This window comes from Symphalangus syndactylus, chromosome 4 (genome assembly GCF_028878055.3).
Source record: "Symphalangus syndactylus isolate Jambi chromosome 4, NHGRI_mSymSyn1-v2.1_pri, whole genome shotgun sequence".
NCBI lineage: Eukaryota > Metazoa > Chordata > Mammalia > Primates > Hylobatidae > Symphalangus > Symphalangus syndactylus.
Window position 1 is genome coordinate 34,494,316 of NC_072426.2, and position 18,842 is coordinate 34,513,157.

General features: G+C 39.0%; 1 protein-coding gene across 4 annotated transcripts in view; it reads right to left on the reverse strand.

The window, feature by feature from the left end:
• The window catches only part of ANK3 (ankyrin 3), a 556,820-nt gene that overhangs the window by 31,921 nt on the left and 506,057 nt on the right, over positions 1-18,842 (reverse strand). For 3 of the 4 annotated variants that reach the window (XM_055274392.2, XM_055274393.2, XM_055274394.1), the window contains 3 exons: positions 7,380-7,454; positions 3,641-3,772; positions 2,598-2,741 (listed from right to left, as the gene is read on the reverse strand). In XM_055274392.2, coding sequence (XP_055130367.1) covers positions 2,598-2,741; positions 3,641-3,772; positions 7,380-7,454 — 351 coding nt within the window. Of the gene's footprint in view, positions 1-2,597; positions 2,742-3,640; positions 3,773-7,379; positions 7,455-8,083; positions 15,896-18,842 lie in introns of all 4 variants that reach the window. The other variant, XM_055274391.2, reaches the window with a different exon arrangement.

Genomic DNA, 18,842 nt, shown 5'->3' on the forward strand with positions numbered 1-18,842 from the left:
TTCTTTCACATGAAATTATAGCACAGAAAAATGGATTTAATCTTTCTTTGGAAAGAAATGATTATTAGATTTTAGAGCAGTGGCACTGGGAAAAAAATTGTAAACGATGTTAAGAAAAGGATTGAAAAAACAGACCAAGTTTAAAAGACTCCATGTAGTTTTAGGGTGTTGTACAAAAACAGATATGACCAAGATGAAAGGGTTGTGGAGTACATGAAGGTCTTGGTGAAGTTGGTGGTAGGGTCCACTCAGAACCACGAATCAAATAAAGAGAAATGATACACAACAGTGATAGATAGATAGTAGGAAAACCATTTGCAAGGAGCACTCTGAATATTCACGACAATGCTATGAAACACAGAGTTTATTAACCAGCCTACACAAAAGGGGAGGGGGGAGCTAATCCCTTGTTTTAAATATTGCTGCATGGACTATGCAAGCATTTTTCTGCCTCAGCAGAGAGAAAAGTCAACAATGGTCTGGTCATGGTGAGGAAAGGAAGTTTCATAAAAGTTCAATGAAGAGGAGAGACAGGAAAAAAGCCACAAAGCACAGTTTCTGAATTGTTGGTCTACAAAATGAAAGTCTAATTTTTCCGTCAGTCCAAGGTAAACACCAACTTAGCTGCTGTTGTAAACTCAAATCGCTATAGCAAAGTGAACATTTTTCAGTTATGGTCATCTATAAACCAGACTCTTGTTGAAAAGCTGGCTAAGATTAGCTGAGGTTTATAATCTGCCTAAGTGAAATTACTTCATATACACGTTTCTAAATTTCCCTAAGAAATTTTGAACAAGGAATTTAAAAATATTAAGATACAGCAACAAAAAGCCCTTTCATTTTTGACTGTATTTTAAGGATATTCCAATTTTAAAATGTTCAAATTAAATGAAGTTTTCAACACAACTACTTCTGTTGTGTTCTGGTGATCTTTTTTATTAGAGTTACTTAAAAAATATTTTTCCCAATAAAGAATATTAGAAGCATGTATAAACTATAACTTATCAATAATTTAAAATTTGATAAGATGATCTATATATATCTACTGCAAAAAGCATACGGTTACTAATATATGGCCTTGCATATAAGACAAGGCCTCAAAGGGAGCGTTTTTCCAAGGTTCTGTGGTCTTTATAAACTTAAAAAGAACCGCTTTTTACTTCATTACCCACCGTGTTTGTTACTTGGATAACAAGTATGCTTTAAATCTTTTGTTGACTTGAACTTTTTTTTTTTAAGAGACAGACTGTGCTCGGCCAGACTTAAACTTTTTAATAAGCAGAAACCTTTTAAGAATTTTGAGATATTTTTCCATAAAATATATGCAGAATTAGAAGTTAATTAGAAGTTAGTAACTCTTGTTAGTCTAAATTTGCCGGTTTAAAAATGGAATAGTAGAAAAATATCCTTAGTTCTTATTCCTGCCTCCACACCATCATCAAATTTTCTACTCAAAATTCATTATAGAGGCTGGGTGGGGTGGCTCATGCCTGTAATTCTAGCACTTTGGGAGGCAGAGGCGGGTGGATCACTTGAGGTCAGGAGTTCGAGACCAGCCTGGCCAACATGGTGAAACCCCATCTCTACTGAAAATACAAAAAATCAGCCAGGCATGGTGGCGCACACCTGTAATCCCAGCTACTCGGGAGGCTGAGACAGGAGAATGGCTTGAACTCAGGAGGCAGAGGTTGCAGTGAGCCGAGATCGTGCCATTGCACTCCAGCCTAGGCGACAGAGTGAGACTTCATCGCAAAAAAAAAAACACAAAAATTCACTGTAGGAATAAATTTTCATTTGTGAGCATAAGACAGCACTATTTTGAAAAACATAGGAAGATACTATGTTTTTCTTAATATTTCAGTGAAAAAAGCACCAATTTACATAATGAGGAAAAAATGACAAGATTATTATATAAATTAAGCTAATGTGAAAGCGGAATTATTATTAGTAACATGTATGCCAATTGAATTAGAAATTACGCTGCCTTTGATATACAATAGATCAAGTAGTTTTTCCAAGGAATAAATGGCAGCATATTCATGAAGTTAAAATAACAATGCTAAATAACTAAAGCATGTACTTGAATGATACATTAAATTTTCTCAGTGCACATTTAAATACCTGGTGCCACAACAGTAAATTGCCATTTTGCCTTACAATTTATATACTATATGCTTACACTTTACTCAATATCTTGCTTATTTGATAAAAATGGCTCATCATTTGTTTTACCTATATATGAATAAAAGAGGTAACTAGTTTGGCGGGGGGGGGGGGTTAATATAAAAATTAAAAGTGACAAAAGCAATGCATTCTCTAGATATTTAACTTTTATGAAATATTAGAAATACCAACTCTTTCAGATACCTTAGGCGTTCATATATCATCATTTATATTGTATATAAACAGAGGTATTTACCAAGTTTGCTCTGATATCAGAGTGTTTATTTGCAGACTCTGGCCGAGAAAATGCTGTGAAAATGAGAAACTAAGTCAAGCAAATCACAGTTTAGTTGCTTTTAAGTGACTGCCTTGTCTGACTGCACTTTCAAATTTTATCAAATGATTAAATAAATATGAACACTAAATTCAATTACCATCAACAGGGTCATGGAAAACATTGTTCTCATCTGCAAAACTTCTGGTGCCTGAAATATTTCCATAATCAAATATTGGTCCTTCTAGCAGTGTCACTATATCTATTCGATTAATTTTTGTCAAGACGGAAGTTAAGGCATCAGCTGAAAAGGAGAAAAAAAGGTTGAAAACCCAATTAAATTATGTTCTTTCAGTCAGCACAATATCTACACAAAGGCATGGCTTTTGCAGCCCTGCTGACATTTTAGCTCCTTCTTACTCCATCTCTGCAATCTCCCTATCCAGAGGACTCAGAATGCTTGCTGCCACAGGGAAGGTGTCAGAGTATTAATCATCACTTTGTAAAGCTGTGCTCCACTGGAACAGTGCAGATGAGCCTTAAAATAACTAGATTCCTGTTGGTTATAAGGGGATCTAATAAAACTAAAGTTTCCTTTCCTCTTAGAATGTCAAAATAGGTCACCCTCATATTTGGTACTTATTTTAATGACTTTCTAAGGTCAAGTTGACACAGGCAAACCCACAATAATTTATTCCACATTGTTGTGGGTTGGCACTTGCCAAAATATAGGACTACCACCCAATCCCACCAGCCAACAAAACCAAACCCAACAACAGTAGAGCCAACCAAGCTGAGTAAAACTATCTCCTCCCCTAATATGATCCTGTCTTCCCTCTCTGCACATCCACCTCCAGCGATAGTGGTAATTTTGGAGTGTTTCTGATGACTGTGTCCCATGATTTAACAACTAAAATTATTTTTTCAGTTTTGGTGGTCACAGAGAGAATGACAGGCCAGATGCGAAAAATTCCCTGCTACTTGCTTTCCAAAAAGTTTCTGAAGAATAGAAGTTTAGACTGTTAACACTAAATTAAACAAGTATAACTTTAAAAGACTTGCTATTACCTCATGATCACTTAGTTTTCTATATTAAAGATTACAGAAAATTAGAACAATACTTGAATGAACCTAACAGTTGGCTTATCTAAAATATTACATTTATGCAGTTTTGAAAGTTAAAATAATATAATTTCAGCATACTTGTGGCATTTTTTCCGTCTCTGGTAACCCATTTTTTTAATAACATGAAGCTTTGAGAAATTAAAGAATTTGGGTTTTCCACACGTATTTGATTGATTTCATCCACTGAAAAATTCAGTTCCCTTGCCAGTTCTGTAGAAAAGAAAGAGAGTTACTAAGATTGCATACTCTACTTTTATCACACATGTTTCATAAAAGTAATGCTCAATTGCCACAAAAAGAAAAGGGAATTTTATAGTCAAGCTCAAGTACAGCCTCAGGCATTAATTTTTATATACTTGGCTTCATAGCAAAGTAGTGACCATATGCAGGCTGTGACTTAACTCTCCTGAGGTAATTACTTACAATCAGATTTTTTTTAGAGACCATCTTATAAAGATTTTTAGACTTAGGCTGGGCACAGTGGCCCAAACCAATAATCCCAGCACTTGAGGAGGCTGAGGCAGGTGGATTGCTTGCACTCAGCAGTTTGAGACCAGCCTGGGCAACATGGCAAAACGCCTGTCTCCATACACACACAACAACAACAACAAAAACACAAAAATTATCCAGGTGCAGTGGCACATGCCTGTGGTCCCAGCTACTCAGGAGGCTGAGTTGGATCACTTGAGCCCAGGAGGCAGGGGATGCAGTGAGCTGAGATTGTGCCACTGCACTTCAGCCTGGGCAATAGAGCGAGACCCTATCTCAAAAAATAAAAAAGATTTTTGGAGTCTGCAAAGAGGATGTTGCATGATTGTTTTAATTCAGCCAAATTCTCTATAATTTGAGCAAATTACAGACACATAGGGGTATACAATTCACGTATATGGCACGAGAGATGCTGATAGGGTTCGTGCTAAGCAATCTTCATGAAGATATCTTTTACTCACATAATATGCCACCCTCTATGCCTTCAAGTTTCATAAACTCCACACAGGAGGTTATATGATGACTCCAGGCCAGATCATCTTATATGACATGAAGCTACTTGAGTAAAAAATAAAAGGGAGACAGCTTTCTGTCCATCTACTCGTATACACTCATATATACTCATATTCAATCTTGTAAATTGCAGAGTGTCTTTGGAAAGATACATCTGATCTCAGTATTAGTGGCTGCCTTGGAAGAGGGAAACTTAGGAGTCAGAGAAGGGAAGGAGACTTAGTTCCCACTGTATTTTTTTTTTTTGTATCAAAACAATTTATCAGGTGTGTGTTACCTTAAATGATAACAAAAAGCAAGAAATGGGCAAAAATGGTCCCATGGAAAAGGAATTGGTCAAGACTCTATCCCCCTTACAAAATACTTCCAGCAATTTTGCAAAATGCATTCAGAGGCTCAAAAAAGTCCACTATCTTTTGACCAAGTGATTCACATTTAGAAATTTACCCTGACAATGTATGAGTTGTATACAATGATTTATATACATGAATGTTCATTGAAAACAATCCACATGTTGAACAAAAGGATAAGAGTTAATTTAAGGCAGTGGCTTGCAAACAACTGTTGTGATCATGGCCTACAGTTAGGAAGACATTATATATCATGGTGTTTACATAAATAAATCAGATCTTCACGGAGCAAAATTTAGCCTTAATACACTTAAACAGTCATTTTCTTTTATATAATATTCCATTTAAAAACAAAAACAAAGCATGAACTGATTTCACATCTCATTGAAGCATTGTGAACCACAGTTAGAAAACCACCATCATAAGGTACATCTATTGGATATTTTTTTTATGCATTAAAACCAAGATCAGAAAATATTTAATTTTGTAGAATGACACAGTTACAAATAAGCAGATTACATTGTATGTATAACATTATAAAAAGTTCTTATTTTAAAAAAAGCACATAAGATGTTAATAGTGGTTTCGAGGGACAGATATAAATTTTGTTCTCTTAAGTGCTTAATATTCTTAATAATTATCATCGAGCATACATTAATTCTAGTTAGAGAAGTTAATTATTTTAAGTTCTTCATCTCTGTGTCTTAAGAGACAATACTCCTACTGCCCAATAAGCCTTGATGACAAAATTGTATCCACTGTCTAGAGACTTAATAAAGAGCAAAGACACTGACACTAGGAAGTTTAAGTTTATGGCTTTTTGTCTGGCTATTATGCCACATCTCCAAAAATTTACTCTGACTGTATTTGCTTAAGGAAAATAATCTAACAGTTCTAGGCATATAATAATGCAAAACAAACATTTGCTCCAGTATATTTTCAGATTACAATGTCCAATGTTAAAATATAAAGTTGATATTAGTAAATATTTATACATAATAAATTACTATTAACTCTCAACTGCCTACAAAACATTACTCAGACCACCTATCTTTTCAGAACTCCACTCAGCTCCCAGCCATTAGCAGTATACCTGAGAGCAGAGACTAGGTTGAGGAAGAGAGGAGGTTTTGAAATGGGGTAGTGGTGGTAGGGGTGGACGGGGACTGAGGTCATTCAAAGGAAAAAAAAAATTAGATGAAATTGCTTCCTATTATCTAGTTTCATATTCTCCCACTAAATAGAGATAACTGTATGGAATGTATGTTGCTAATGGTATGCAAGATGAATTTAGATGTGATGATAATGAATATTTGGCCATGCATTAAAAAATATACTTAACCTATAAAACTTAAAATTTCTCAGATTCATGTGAGGTAGGATTTTAAGGGTCCTGTTAAGCTCAAAATTACAATGCAGAATTGTCCAATTTGTCCAATTGATATGAAATCTCATCATCTTTTATTTTGTTTTATTGAGATGGAGTCTCGCCCTGGTAATACCCAGACTGGAGTGCAGTGGTGCGATCTCAGCTCACTGCAGCCTCTGCCTCCCGGGTTCAAGCGATTCTCCTGTCTCAGCCTCCCAAGTAGCCAGGACGACAGGCATGCACCACCACACCTGGCTGATTTTTGTATTTTTAGTAGAGACAGGGTTTCACCATGTTGGGTAGGCTAGTCCTGACCTTAAGTGATCCACCTGCCTCGGCCTCCCACAGTGCTGGGATTACAGGTATGAATTTTATAGAATTCAACTTTTGTGAATTAAGTATATTTATTTACATATTTATATTTAAAAAATCACATTTAAAAATTTTTAATTCAAAATTTAAACTTACTGTCATTGTTTTCTTGTTTACATAGATAATGCAAATAATCGTTTCCCATTATCAAAATGATATAAGATTTTTCTTTTAAATAAATATTTGAGCATAAAAGTGAGTTAAAGAAGAGTATCAGATAAATACACATAGAGTTTTATGTGTATATCAAAAATTGTGAAGAGGACTTCACAGTGAATGACTAAAATTTGTGCAGCCTAGGCGTGGGTTAATTGAACTGTTGCCTGGAAAGCTGCTCTAAGGACATAAACCATGTGAAAGAATTTTGATTAATTAAGTCACAGGCCTTAGCTGTGTTTTCTTTTGTGCTACAAGATAAATTTGCTATTCAGTGAAAGGTTAACCTATATTACGGAAGTGACATTGTGAAGAAAATGCTTAAATTTAAGGTAAAATAAATTTAAATTTCTATTTCTTAGTGCATATGCATAGAAAAGGCTTTGGAAAAACACAGTATACAAGGTACAATCAGTTTTTATCTCTGGGTAGATAAAATTATTGGTGATAAAAATGTTTTTTACTAGTTGCCTGTTTCTATTTTTAAAATATATATATTGAACTGCTTGTGAGTAAGACAAAGAAATGAAGAAACTAATTTGTTCCATTCAGGAGTGTGTACACTTACCTGTCCAACTAAGTCCCAGGTGATCGGCTACTATTGCCATCCTGATATCTGTCCGTTCACATGGACTCTGTGGACCTACGATTTACAATTTCTTAATTAAAATAATCATCAAGAAAGATACGATACTGGAAAATTGCTTTTAGCAGTACGCAGATTTTACAGAGAGACTAATGCTAACACTGTACACTTAAATGTGTCCTAGTCACCTACATGAACACTTCTTTGCACATGGCTCACTTGTTTTTCACCTGCATCAGGCCAAATGTCAGACTACATGGATGCTCAATGTAATGGGATTGAACATGCTGACGAGCTAGCTAGTTTAAACAGTTACAGAAGTGTCGTGTTGGTGAAAACACCATGATGGGATTTCAACATCTGTGCTTTTGCTTTGACAGAATCATATCCATTAGCACATTAAAAAAAAAAAAAAAAAAGGTTGTTCATCTTGAATGACACCAATATCTTCAGCATGCTTCCCTAGCTGTCTACCGTGTGGTTTGATCAAAAGGCAGAAAGAAGAGTATATACGACAGCACATACAGATGACAATGACATAATGAGAAACTACGGTTAAGTCACTCCACAGGCAATCACAACAGTTCATGCACTAGGGTCTACGAGTTGGAAAGTGTTTACAAACTATGCTCGTTCTCCAGGATGTGAGCAGAGTGCTCGAGAGACCTGACTGCCTTCATTCTCACCAGTCCTTCTACTGCTCCTTTTCTCACTGCCGGCCTTTTCACTCTTTGATTTTAAAGGTGCTGCCTCTGTTTTCTTATCTCTAGCAGACTTCGTTGTAACCGAAGGCTGGCCACCCCGGGAAGTCTCGGACAACGACGTGTTTCTTGAGGTACTTTCTTCATCATCGGACAATTCGGACTGCATCTTTTTGTCTTCTTCAGAGAGGCGGTCCACAAGCTTTAAGGTCTCACCACTAATTCCCTTAAAATATTCAATGGAATGTTTACATACTTCCTTGAGCTGACTTTTCCTAACTTTAACTGTGCAGCTGGTGGTGGTGGCAGTGGTGGTGGTGGTGGTGGCAGTGGTGGCGGTGGTGGTGGTAGTGACACAAGTGGATCTTACCTTTACTGGCAACTTGGATGGAAGCTGTTTGGCCTTGCCTTTCTCTGGCTGCCCTTGCTTTTGTGTGGCACATGCTTTTCTAACTGCAACTATGTTATCCCTGTGTGTGTTTTTCACTGGAATTCTGGACCTTACATCTACACATGAAGAAGTAGGAAGGGCTTTGGTTTTCTCAGATTGACTAACCTGCTTCATTTTACTTGCTTTAGTGTTTGACATATGGTTCGGTGGGAAGATATCTTTTGGTGAAGTGGCCTTTATGGGAAGTTTGGATTTTTGCCTAATCCCTATCAATTCCTTTGTTTTTTGCTGTTCTCCAAGAACTTTCTGCTTATCTCTTATACAGTGTCCTTGTAGTACCCCTGTCTTTTTTCCTGATGAGACTTTCACTGGGTTATCTTTCTCTGTGGTACAAGTGGGTGCAGAATGTTCTGTCAGAACTATATTACTCATAATGTTATCTGTCTGTATAGTGGAAGAATCCAAATTGTTGTTGTTATTAAAGTTATCTTTTTGAAAATCATGTTTCTCATGGGGCCTAACGCCCATCTGGCTATTGGCTGTATTTGAAATCATTGTTATAGTTTCATTTTCTAATCCCTGACAACTGGTCATCACCGCTTCTATCTTATCTGTTATTTCTCCAGGGCCTTCTTTCTTCATGGTCATGGTGGATGCAGAAATTCCCATTTTTATAGGCGTGCGCAACTTGGGGTCAACTTTAGAGGTGTTAGTGGCTGCTGCTGATTTCTCCAGGGAGCCACTACTGGATGTGCCTTCCTGACACTCTCCGCTGGTCGGGATGCTGGGGTTAGGTTCCACTGTAGGTGTCTCTACATTTCTCTCTAGATTGGTTTCTACAGTGGTGTCCCCTGACTGTGGCTGTGGTGTGGCAGTGACCATACTTTTATCCCCTTCCCCCTGGTCCCCTGACTTCCCTTCAGAAGTATGCTCACCAATCTGGAAAAATTGGAGCCTCTCTTCAACAAAATCCCTCTTGCTCATGTCAATTGCACCACTGCGAGTCATCTCAAACATTTTTCCTTCATGAAATGGGAAGGGGTTAGGCTCACTAGTTGGGGTACTTTCATCAGTTGGCGTTCTGGCTGGCGTTGTATCAGGGGTTGTTGCTGGAGAGCGGTCTTCTACCGCCAGCCCAAATGGCTTAGTTTCATCTTCCCGTGATTTACTGTCAAAAACTTCATCATCCCCTCGGTTATTGGACCAAGGGTCAAAATCTAGACCTTTGGTAGCTACTGTTTTAAAAGGAGTGGCAAATTCTTCATCTACTTTGTAACTGAAGTAAGTATCAGGAAACACTGATCTGTCAGGATGTCTGCCTTCCAGTGTGAAGAACTGGGCCCCTGACTTCTGATCAGTCTTATCAGGAGTCTTTTCAGATGAAGAAATTTTAGAAGGTGGCTTGTCCTCATCTGGTCCCACCTTTCCCTCCTCCTCGATAACTTCAAGTTTACTTTGGCTAAAAGAGCGGTCAGCTGGCTTCAGAATGCCCTCTGTGTTCCAGATATCTTTCTTAATTTCCATGGCTTGAATTGGGAGTTTAGAATCGCTCTCTGTCAAGCCATCATCTTCATCTTGCAGGTCATAGCCATCCAGAGAGTCGATCTCTGTGGCATCCGTGTCATGAGAAAACTCTGCTGTGGTGGCAATGGAACACTCTGTGATGGACTGGTCGTTGTTCCCATTCTGGGCAATTTCATTCTGAGGTGAATCAAGGCCAAGGCCAAATTCATTATCTTTTCCAGATCCGTTACTTTCCAGTTCTTTCTGGTTGGAAGCCTTTTCAGCAGAAGCTTTGGATTTTTCTTTTTGCTCATCGTCCACTTCCTTTAATTTGAAGGTATATTTTTTAACGGGGACTGGCTGATAAATAGATTTGTCATCGCTTGAATCACTGATGTCTGCCCCCGGAGGAACTGGTGAAGGTGGCTGCACTCTAATGACAGGTTCAGCCAGCTGGTACTTGTCATGCTCATCTTGCAGATTGACTTCAATCATGTCAACCTCTTTTTCTGGGAGATAATGATGCTTCTTATCTGACTCAATCTGGTCCGCATCCAGTGGTGGAGGAGGGGGAAATTCAATATAGGCAACTCTGTTATTTTTGTGTCTTTGGTTAGAGTCTTTGCTCACGTCATTAGGCATTTCACGCTCGACTGCTGTTTCCTCCACTGTAGTCTGCTTAAGGGAGGTTGACTTGGCCTGTTCCTCCTCCTCTGATTCCTCAGAAACCTCGGGAATTGGGCTGGGTTTGCCTGGTATATAAGCTATGAGCGAGTCAGGTGTCTTAGATGTAAATTCGTAACTCACTTCCTCTGAACTGGGCGTTTCTGGGGTTAAAGGGCTTTTCCCAGAACTGTCTAGAAAGGATACTTGCTCTAGAGTATCATCTTCTGGACTACCTTGGGGAGAAGGAGGTTGCTTTTGCTGTCTAGTTGTATAAAAGGTCCCCCTGGTTTCTTGTACTGTCTTACATTCCTGACTTATGATTTTTTTTACACTTCCTTGTTGTATCTCCTTTTCATATTGCTTCCCCACTTGTACAAAACTGACATAAACGGGTAAAGTTTTTATCTCTTTCCCTCCCTCTGTCTGGGCTAGTGGTGCGAGTTTTTCCAATCCATCAATGGGACTGTGGTCGAATACATCACTAGAGGGAGATTCCTTTCCTGGGCTAAACTCTAAAGAATCAGGAGATTTGGTGGGGGAGGTTTCGATTTCCTCGAGAGGTGGGCATAAACCTACATAACTCTGGTGTTTGGAAACTTTGCTGATTTCTGAATAGGTAACTTTTTCATCTTCTATAGAATTAAAGTGCTGTGTCTCAACTGTCTCTTTACTCATGCTTGACTGGGACAATTTTTGTGATAGTTCATGTTTTGGAAATGCCGACTGTTCACAAAAACCATCGGGAATATTAGAAGACAGCATTCTCCTCTCCTCAGCAACTCTGACGGGAATGTGTGACACTGCTGAGCTCTCGCTCCTCCTGGAAGGCTGATCAAGCAATCCACCTGGATGGTCCCCTTCTTTCACAACATATTCCCTATATAAGACTTTTTTGGAGGGAGATTTTACAGTCATTTCTTTAATTTCTGAGAGAGAGCCGTTTGTTAACAATTTGTGTTCTCTCTCAGTCACAGACATAAATTCATTCTTTTGATCAACACTTTTACTCTCAGGGTGACCAATGTGATTCTCTCTTACATCATGAACAAGTACATGCGAAAGTTTTTCTTTCTGAGACTTATTGTTAGTGGCTCCCGAACTCTCCCATGTTCTAAAGACCTTTTTGTCCCATGGTCCCCTAGTTGCTAAATCTGAGGTTATATGACATGCCAAGTCTTTAGCCTGCTGCTCAGAAAAAGAGTCAGGCATTGCTTTACTTGACATTTCAGTTCTCTGTTTTTTCACATTATCAGAGCCAGAATCATTTACAACAATTTCGTTGCTTTGGGCATGCTCATCTTTGGCTTTTAATACCATAAAATCTCTTTGCACAGATACACTTTCATCTGGGAGGTCTATGGCCTTCTGCTGTTTTTCTCTAGCAAAAACTTGGTAGACGGGTAGCTTGCTCTCCTGTATTTTTTTAACTGGGATTCTGGACTGGCCATCTGACTTTCTGTCTTCTTGAGACATGTCCTTACTTTTTGCGTGTGTGCCTTGTTCAAATTTTAATCTAATGGAACTGAGTTTAGATTGTTTGAGCTGGAATCCAGACTGGGGCCCATCTGGTGCTTTGCTCTGTGAAATACTTCCTTTGGCTTCCACTGTGGACTTGCTGTCCTCAGTCTGTTGGGAGAGAACCATCTTCTCTGGGCTGCTGGGCAGACTGGGTTCCTTCTCCTCGGCCTTGGGAAAGCCTTGTCCATCAGGGCCATGCTGTCTTGCCTTAACCCACTCATCATTGGATGCCAGCAGTTCTGTCAGTAGCACTTTCTCAGGGCTGCTACTGGTAGGGCTTTGAGAAGAATATTCTTTGCCATTTTTAGGGCGTGCCTTTTTCTCTGGGGACTGCAGTTCATCATTTAGCTTTTCAGTTTTGTCACGAAAAAACTGTGACACTTCAGTCAGTTTTTCTTCAGCCTCCTTCACAGTCCTGTCCACCCTATCTTCATATATCAACTTCTCTCTACCTCTGTCTAATCTGTCCTCAGTAAAGCGCATCCACATGGCATGTTTTGGACTACTAACATTGCCAGAATAGTGCAACACTGTCACTTTATCAAAATGCTCATCTTTAGACACTTTACCTACACCATTTTCAGAAACATCTTTATAGATTTTGGAGAGAATTTCTTTTTTGGGGGCAGTGGCTACTTTTTCTCTGGACCGCTTATCAGACCCCTGTAACTCTGAGCTAGGGGGTCCTGCATGGTCTGTAACCGATTCCTCGGTATCAGAATGAGACACATCTAGCTTTTCTGACAGAAGCATTTTCTCAGCAAACCTGTAAGACTCCCCTCTTAGTTCTGACAACTCATCGTCATGGTATTCTATTGAGTGTTGACTCAAAAGCTTCAATGTTTTATAAGAGTCATCAGATATGAGTTGAGCAGAACTAGGGCGGCTATCTTCTTCTTGGGACACAGGAGTGTTTACTCTGGAAGACTCCAGATAAGAAGGCAATGACTCTTCAGCAGTAAGTTCTTCTTCTTCTTGCTGACCCTGTTCCTCTGAACAAGGAAAAGCATCGTGTTTTTCTGGCAGAAAATCTTTTAGGTTAATATCTCCCCGGGATAAGTCTTTCTGATATACATACATTTCTTTTTCTGGATGCTTTTTGGTTTCTCTAATAATGACTTCAGTGGGCTCAGCTTGGTTACCTTTTTCGATGTGGACTTCTATTATACGCTCCAGTTTGGGTTTCATTTGGTTGTCCTTCTCTGCATGCTGGGCTGAGGTTTCAGCAGCAGACTTGTGAACATCTGGAGACACTGCCGACTTATGTTCAAACAGACCTGCCAGTTCTTTGGAAGGATCCCGCCCGGACTGAAAGGCCTTCATGATGTCATGGACTGACATGGTTTCTTCAATTCTTTCAGATGCACCTTCACCGCCTGGTGGAGAATGATAAACCATTCTGGTGGTTGTGGTTATGTGAGTCTCTTCTTTAACACGCATGCCTTTGCTTAAAACCCGACTGTGGTCATCTTCTTCGCTACTGGCTTTCATTTGAAATGCTTTCACTTTTTCTTTAATACTAGAGGTGGTAGGCTTTGGTTCCAATTCCATAAAAGTAGGTGAAGGTTTAGGTGACACGGGCTCCTCTGGTTGGGTCTGGGGAACATCCCCAGCTGAGGGCTCATAGCTCCTGATAACATGAACCACTTCAGTTCTTGTTTCTGTAATGACAGGAGGGATGGGAACTTCATGAAAAAGTGGTTTAGGACCAGTGCTTTCAGCGCTTTGTGGGGCTGAAGGTGTCTTTTCACTTCTTGTTTCAAAGCCACTGTCAGACAAGGGACTTTTATCTTGGTCATGTTGAGAAAAGTCATCAGGAGACTCTAAAATAGTATCTGTTCCAAAAAAGGAATCAGCCATTTTACACAATTCTTTCTCAGAGGTGGAAGGCCTCATGGAGGCTGGAGGCATTTTGAGTTTGTGTTCCTGCAAAGCAATTGCTGGTTTTAAAACTCTTTTCTGTCTCTCCTCACCATCCTTCTTTGCATCCTCAAACTTGTATTTTAAGTTTGTCAGTGAACTACTCCCAATATCATTTGTTAGGTAATCAATAACTTTGGTCAAGTTATAATCCTTTTCGGAGGCGGCTTTTGCTTTTACTTGCACTCTCTCTGGCAGAGATGGAGAATGGCTCGCAGCAGCTTGTTGTCTGGCTTCCTGGATTTCTTCCGAACTAAATTCTATCCAGTCATCTTCAGGACAGTGTCCTTTGTCACTCTTTGGTGATTTGGGTGATCCTTTATTATCTACACACACATCCTTTTTAAGGATTTCACTAACTTTCACTAAGTCTTCCTTTACTTTCTCTACAATTTTGAAAGGTTCTTCATCATCGATTCTCCCTTCTTTTGGGAGTTCAGGTTGGAATGGCTTCTCCTCAGGCACATCTGTCTGTAGTATTGCGGTCATCCGCATTAGGTCCTCTTTCATTTCAGCTACATCTTTTAGTATCTCCTGACTGGAAGATAAAGAAGATGGTGTAGACAACTTAAGGGCAGAGGGTGCAAGGAACAAAGATGACTTAACTGGAGAGGAAGTTCGACTGAAGTGAGGCTGAGGATGTGTCTCCGTAGTCAATGTTTTAATGGGTGACAGCAAGGCTGCTGCTGATTTTGTAAATGAATTAGAGTCTGGAAGTTTCTTTAATGCTGGTTCTGGCAAAACATTGACTACAGAGTAGACTGGCACTGTTATAATTGATGAAGTTACAGATGAGGTAGTTGCAGATATTGACGACCCAAGGGATGTATAGAGTGCACTTGCGGAAGGAGTTCTTAGAGACTGAAAAGCTGATGGTGCTGCAGAAACATATGACCTGAGTGGGGAAAATGGCATTGCAGTCGTGGTAGAAAACACTTTCTCAACTGTGTCAGTGGCTGCATTGACCACAGAGCTCACAGAGTTTGTAGCAGAAGAAATTTTTTCCTGTAACGTGGCAGTGGCTTTGCATCCATTAATTAAAGTTGAGGATGATGGATATTTTAGTGGGGAAATAGATCCGTTGACTAACGCTACCTCTGCATGTCCAGGCATCTGCTTCACAGGTGATGAGAGAGAAGATGCCATTGTAACTTTGGCTGATGAAATGACATCAACTGCCGATTTAACTGGAGACACCACTGACTTTAAAGGTGAAGATATGAGCGGTGCTGCTGATGTAATAATTGACTTAAATGGCAAACTTGAGGAATACATATTAATGTTTGATTTGGGGGAGGCGGGGGGTGTCATAGTAATTGATGACCTCTCCAAAAGAGACCCTGCTGTAGTCACTGGAGAGGTTCGAGAGGAAAACGTAGAATTGGATGCCAGCCCTTTTAAGGGCGTAGCTTCCGTGACTGCTGGAGCTCTAGCCAGGGTACCAGAGGAAACTTGGATATTGTATGGAGATTGTGACACCACAGTTTTTATCGGTGAAGACATTGTCCGAAAGGATCTAATTGGAGATGCCACGTCACTAATGGATTTAACTGAAGATGTAGTTGATGCGCCTAATGTGGATTTGATTGGAGAAGGAGTCGAAACAGACCATATTGATTTTAACGGAGAAGCTGATGGCGTATTAGAGGAAGAACTTGATAAGGAAGTGAAGCCTGACTTGGCTGGCCCGGGCACTGTAATCGGAGCTGTTGTCCAGGACTGGTATGGTCTTGTAGAAAAGAATGGCTTGTATGAGTAAGTGGTGGGGAGGGATCTTGTTGCTCCTGTACTCCGTTCAACTGTTTCTTAAATTTTAAAATGAAATCAAACACAAAAATCAACAAAAATGGTTGAGAAACAGAGAGACCAGAGAAAAAAATTGGTCAGTAAACTTTGAAATATTACAAAAGCAAGTACAATTGTTTGCATGATTTAGAATGGAAGAGGCAAAAGGAACAATTAAGAGGAAAAATAAATTTCTACAGACATAACTAATCTGAAGTTCAAAAAAAAAAACAACTAAATAAATAAAAAACAGAGTAATGTGAAATGAAAGAAAAAGCACATTGCAACCAAGGAGGCAAACAATGAAAAATAGAAAACATGAGGAAAGAATTAATGATGAGAAAAATAACCATAATGGAAAACTGTTCCCTACTTCCTATTGACTTTCTTATGTGTTGGTTTTGAAATAGCAGTAGCCATTCTATTTTGCCTGTATAGGTACATGTTTGTTTTGTGCAACCATACAACTTTCATTTTAGTAATTTCTAATGTCCTCTCTCTCCTTTAGCCTTTCCATGATACAGATTGCACCTACTTAGAACCATTTCAATATATGTAGCTATACATTAAATATCTAAAACTTTTTTTCAAAAACCACTCAAGCCTATTTCATGCAGAATCCAAAATAACTTTTAAGTGACAGGCAACTGATGTGCAAACTGTGAAGCCACTGGATTTTAAATCTGTATCTCCCATGCACAGTTCGGTTATGCTTTACACCCATAAAAAGCCAATAAGAGCAAGAAGTTTTCTGAGTCAGAATTTTAAACAAAAAAACAAAGAAAAGGAATGTTTGCATTTATCTTTTCCATGCAGTATATTCCTTTTGATGAGGGGGAAAGAAAACATAATATGAAATGACTTTAAAATGCATGTGTACATATACACACACAAAGAAAAAAAACAGAAAATATGGTTCATGGTTACCATAAGCAAGCAAAGCAACTGAGAACATTTTATCATGCACAATATATCATGGCAAACAAGCCAATGAAGTAATACAATTCGTATGCCATATTATGCACAATATATAAACTTTAAAGATACTTTCACAAGGGCATTTAGAAAGAAGAGTACACTTTTTCCATGAGATATGAAGTCTTGGTACCTTTTGAGATTTTAGGAAAATATTTTCTACTGCACATTATAAAATCACCTGCAACTACATATGTCCATGTCTGTAACTCTTCATTATAGATAAAAGCATATAGTTTATCTCAGATATTTTTTCATAACCTAATCTACATTTAATTCTCAAAAGCTATCATGGGGGACATCTAAAAAGTACATTCATATTTTTAACACCCCATATTTAAGTACCTACAGTAGGATATGTGGGGTGTGTGTATATGTTTATCAGTTTCAAAGGTACCAATTCTGGTGCCTTCCCATAATATTCATGGGACTCATGGATATCACAAACACTGAAGCAGTCATGAGGTAGACCTACCACTAGAAAGAATGGATATAGTAATACCAGCATTTCTTCTGGCAATGGAGCAAGAAACACACAAATGAGGTAAGCACACTTGCTCGGGAGCACAAACACATACTTGGTCCTCTGTGCTTCTACAACTTAAACAAACCAAACTGGTCACAGAGATTTGCAAGGTCTGCCAACGGCTAATGTTCTACATCAAAGTTGAATACAGTTTTGCTCCAAGAAAGCCCTGGTTCAGAATAGTGAAACTCAAAGAGAAAATGAGAATCTGCTTCAGCTTTTATGTTCTTCTTCATGCTGTGCCCGTGCCATTGCTACAATCCAGTCCTTGGATTAGCAGCTACTCCCACAAGGGTGAAGATGTTCATTTCTAGTGTACATTTAAATTCAAACATTCTGAACACATCCTTTCCTAGGCTTACATATTATTCGAAAGAAAGTGGAAGAACTAAGGAAAAACTCGCCTATTCATTACCCCTTCTTGCCATAATTCTCAATATTATACTGCTGAACTCTTTTGGAAATGCCACGCTGCAAATGGAAGGTTCGGGGATTCCTTCAAATTCAATGATTTGAGCTTAGTCTGTGTCTCACAAGCATTTATTTTTGTAACTGTCAGACACTGATAAAGCATCTATCCTTTACCACTGATGGCTGGCTCTATCAGGCAAAGAAGTCTTTTGAACCACGTCTATGCTTTTATACTTCGCAAGGAACAACCAACCTACCAATCAGTGACACATTTTATGCTTTAATGACATATATTTTGGGATCCCTTCATAACAGGGAATTTCTGGATGTCAGGCACTGAACTAATCCAGAATCTTTTTCCTGGGGGGAAGGGGTTGGAAAGGCAGCGTGGTGAGGGAAAAGTGGCATTCACTTGGAGTTCCATAACACCAGTTTTGAGACTTAGTTTTCTTTTAGTCACTTCCTATTCCTATTCATTCCCTTGTTTACCACCCTTATGTACCCTTTCATAAAACAGAAAAGTTCCCTCCTCTTCTATCAAAAGTCCAGGAACACAAGCTGCGTACACCTTAGCTGGATCTAACCGGTAACACTATTATAAGTGGGAAACATTCAATTGACTTTGCCTTAGCAACCAGAATCAGATGGAAACTCACCTGCCTGAAGGGGCCTCCGACCTAAAGCAACTGGTCCATTGAGCCTGTCCAAAGCTTAACGATGTTGCCTACAGGGTCTCAACCAACTACCCACTGAGGATCTCTAGGGCAAAATAGTATTCCAAAGAAAACCTCCCCAATGTATTTAGTTCTACTGGAAACCACCTAGCTACACACACACACACACACACACACACACACACACACCCCCACACACCTCTCTTCTGCTCTGTAGCATAATATGAGTTAATTTGAGCCCTTATGTTTCTGGGAGGATTTAGACATTTCTGCTAGAGGAGAACTGAGATCTGAGGAAACATTCTTGAATGTGGTAGGTTTCTTTCATTTCTCTTATATTCTCCATTTTGTATTTAAATATTGAAACTTCTCTAA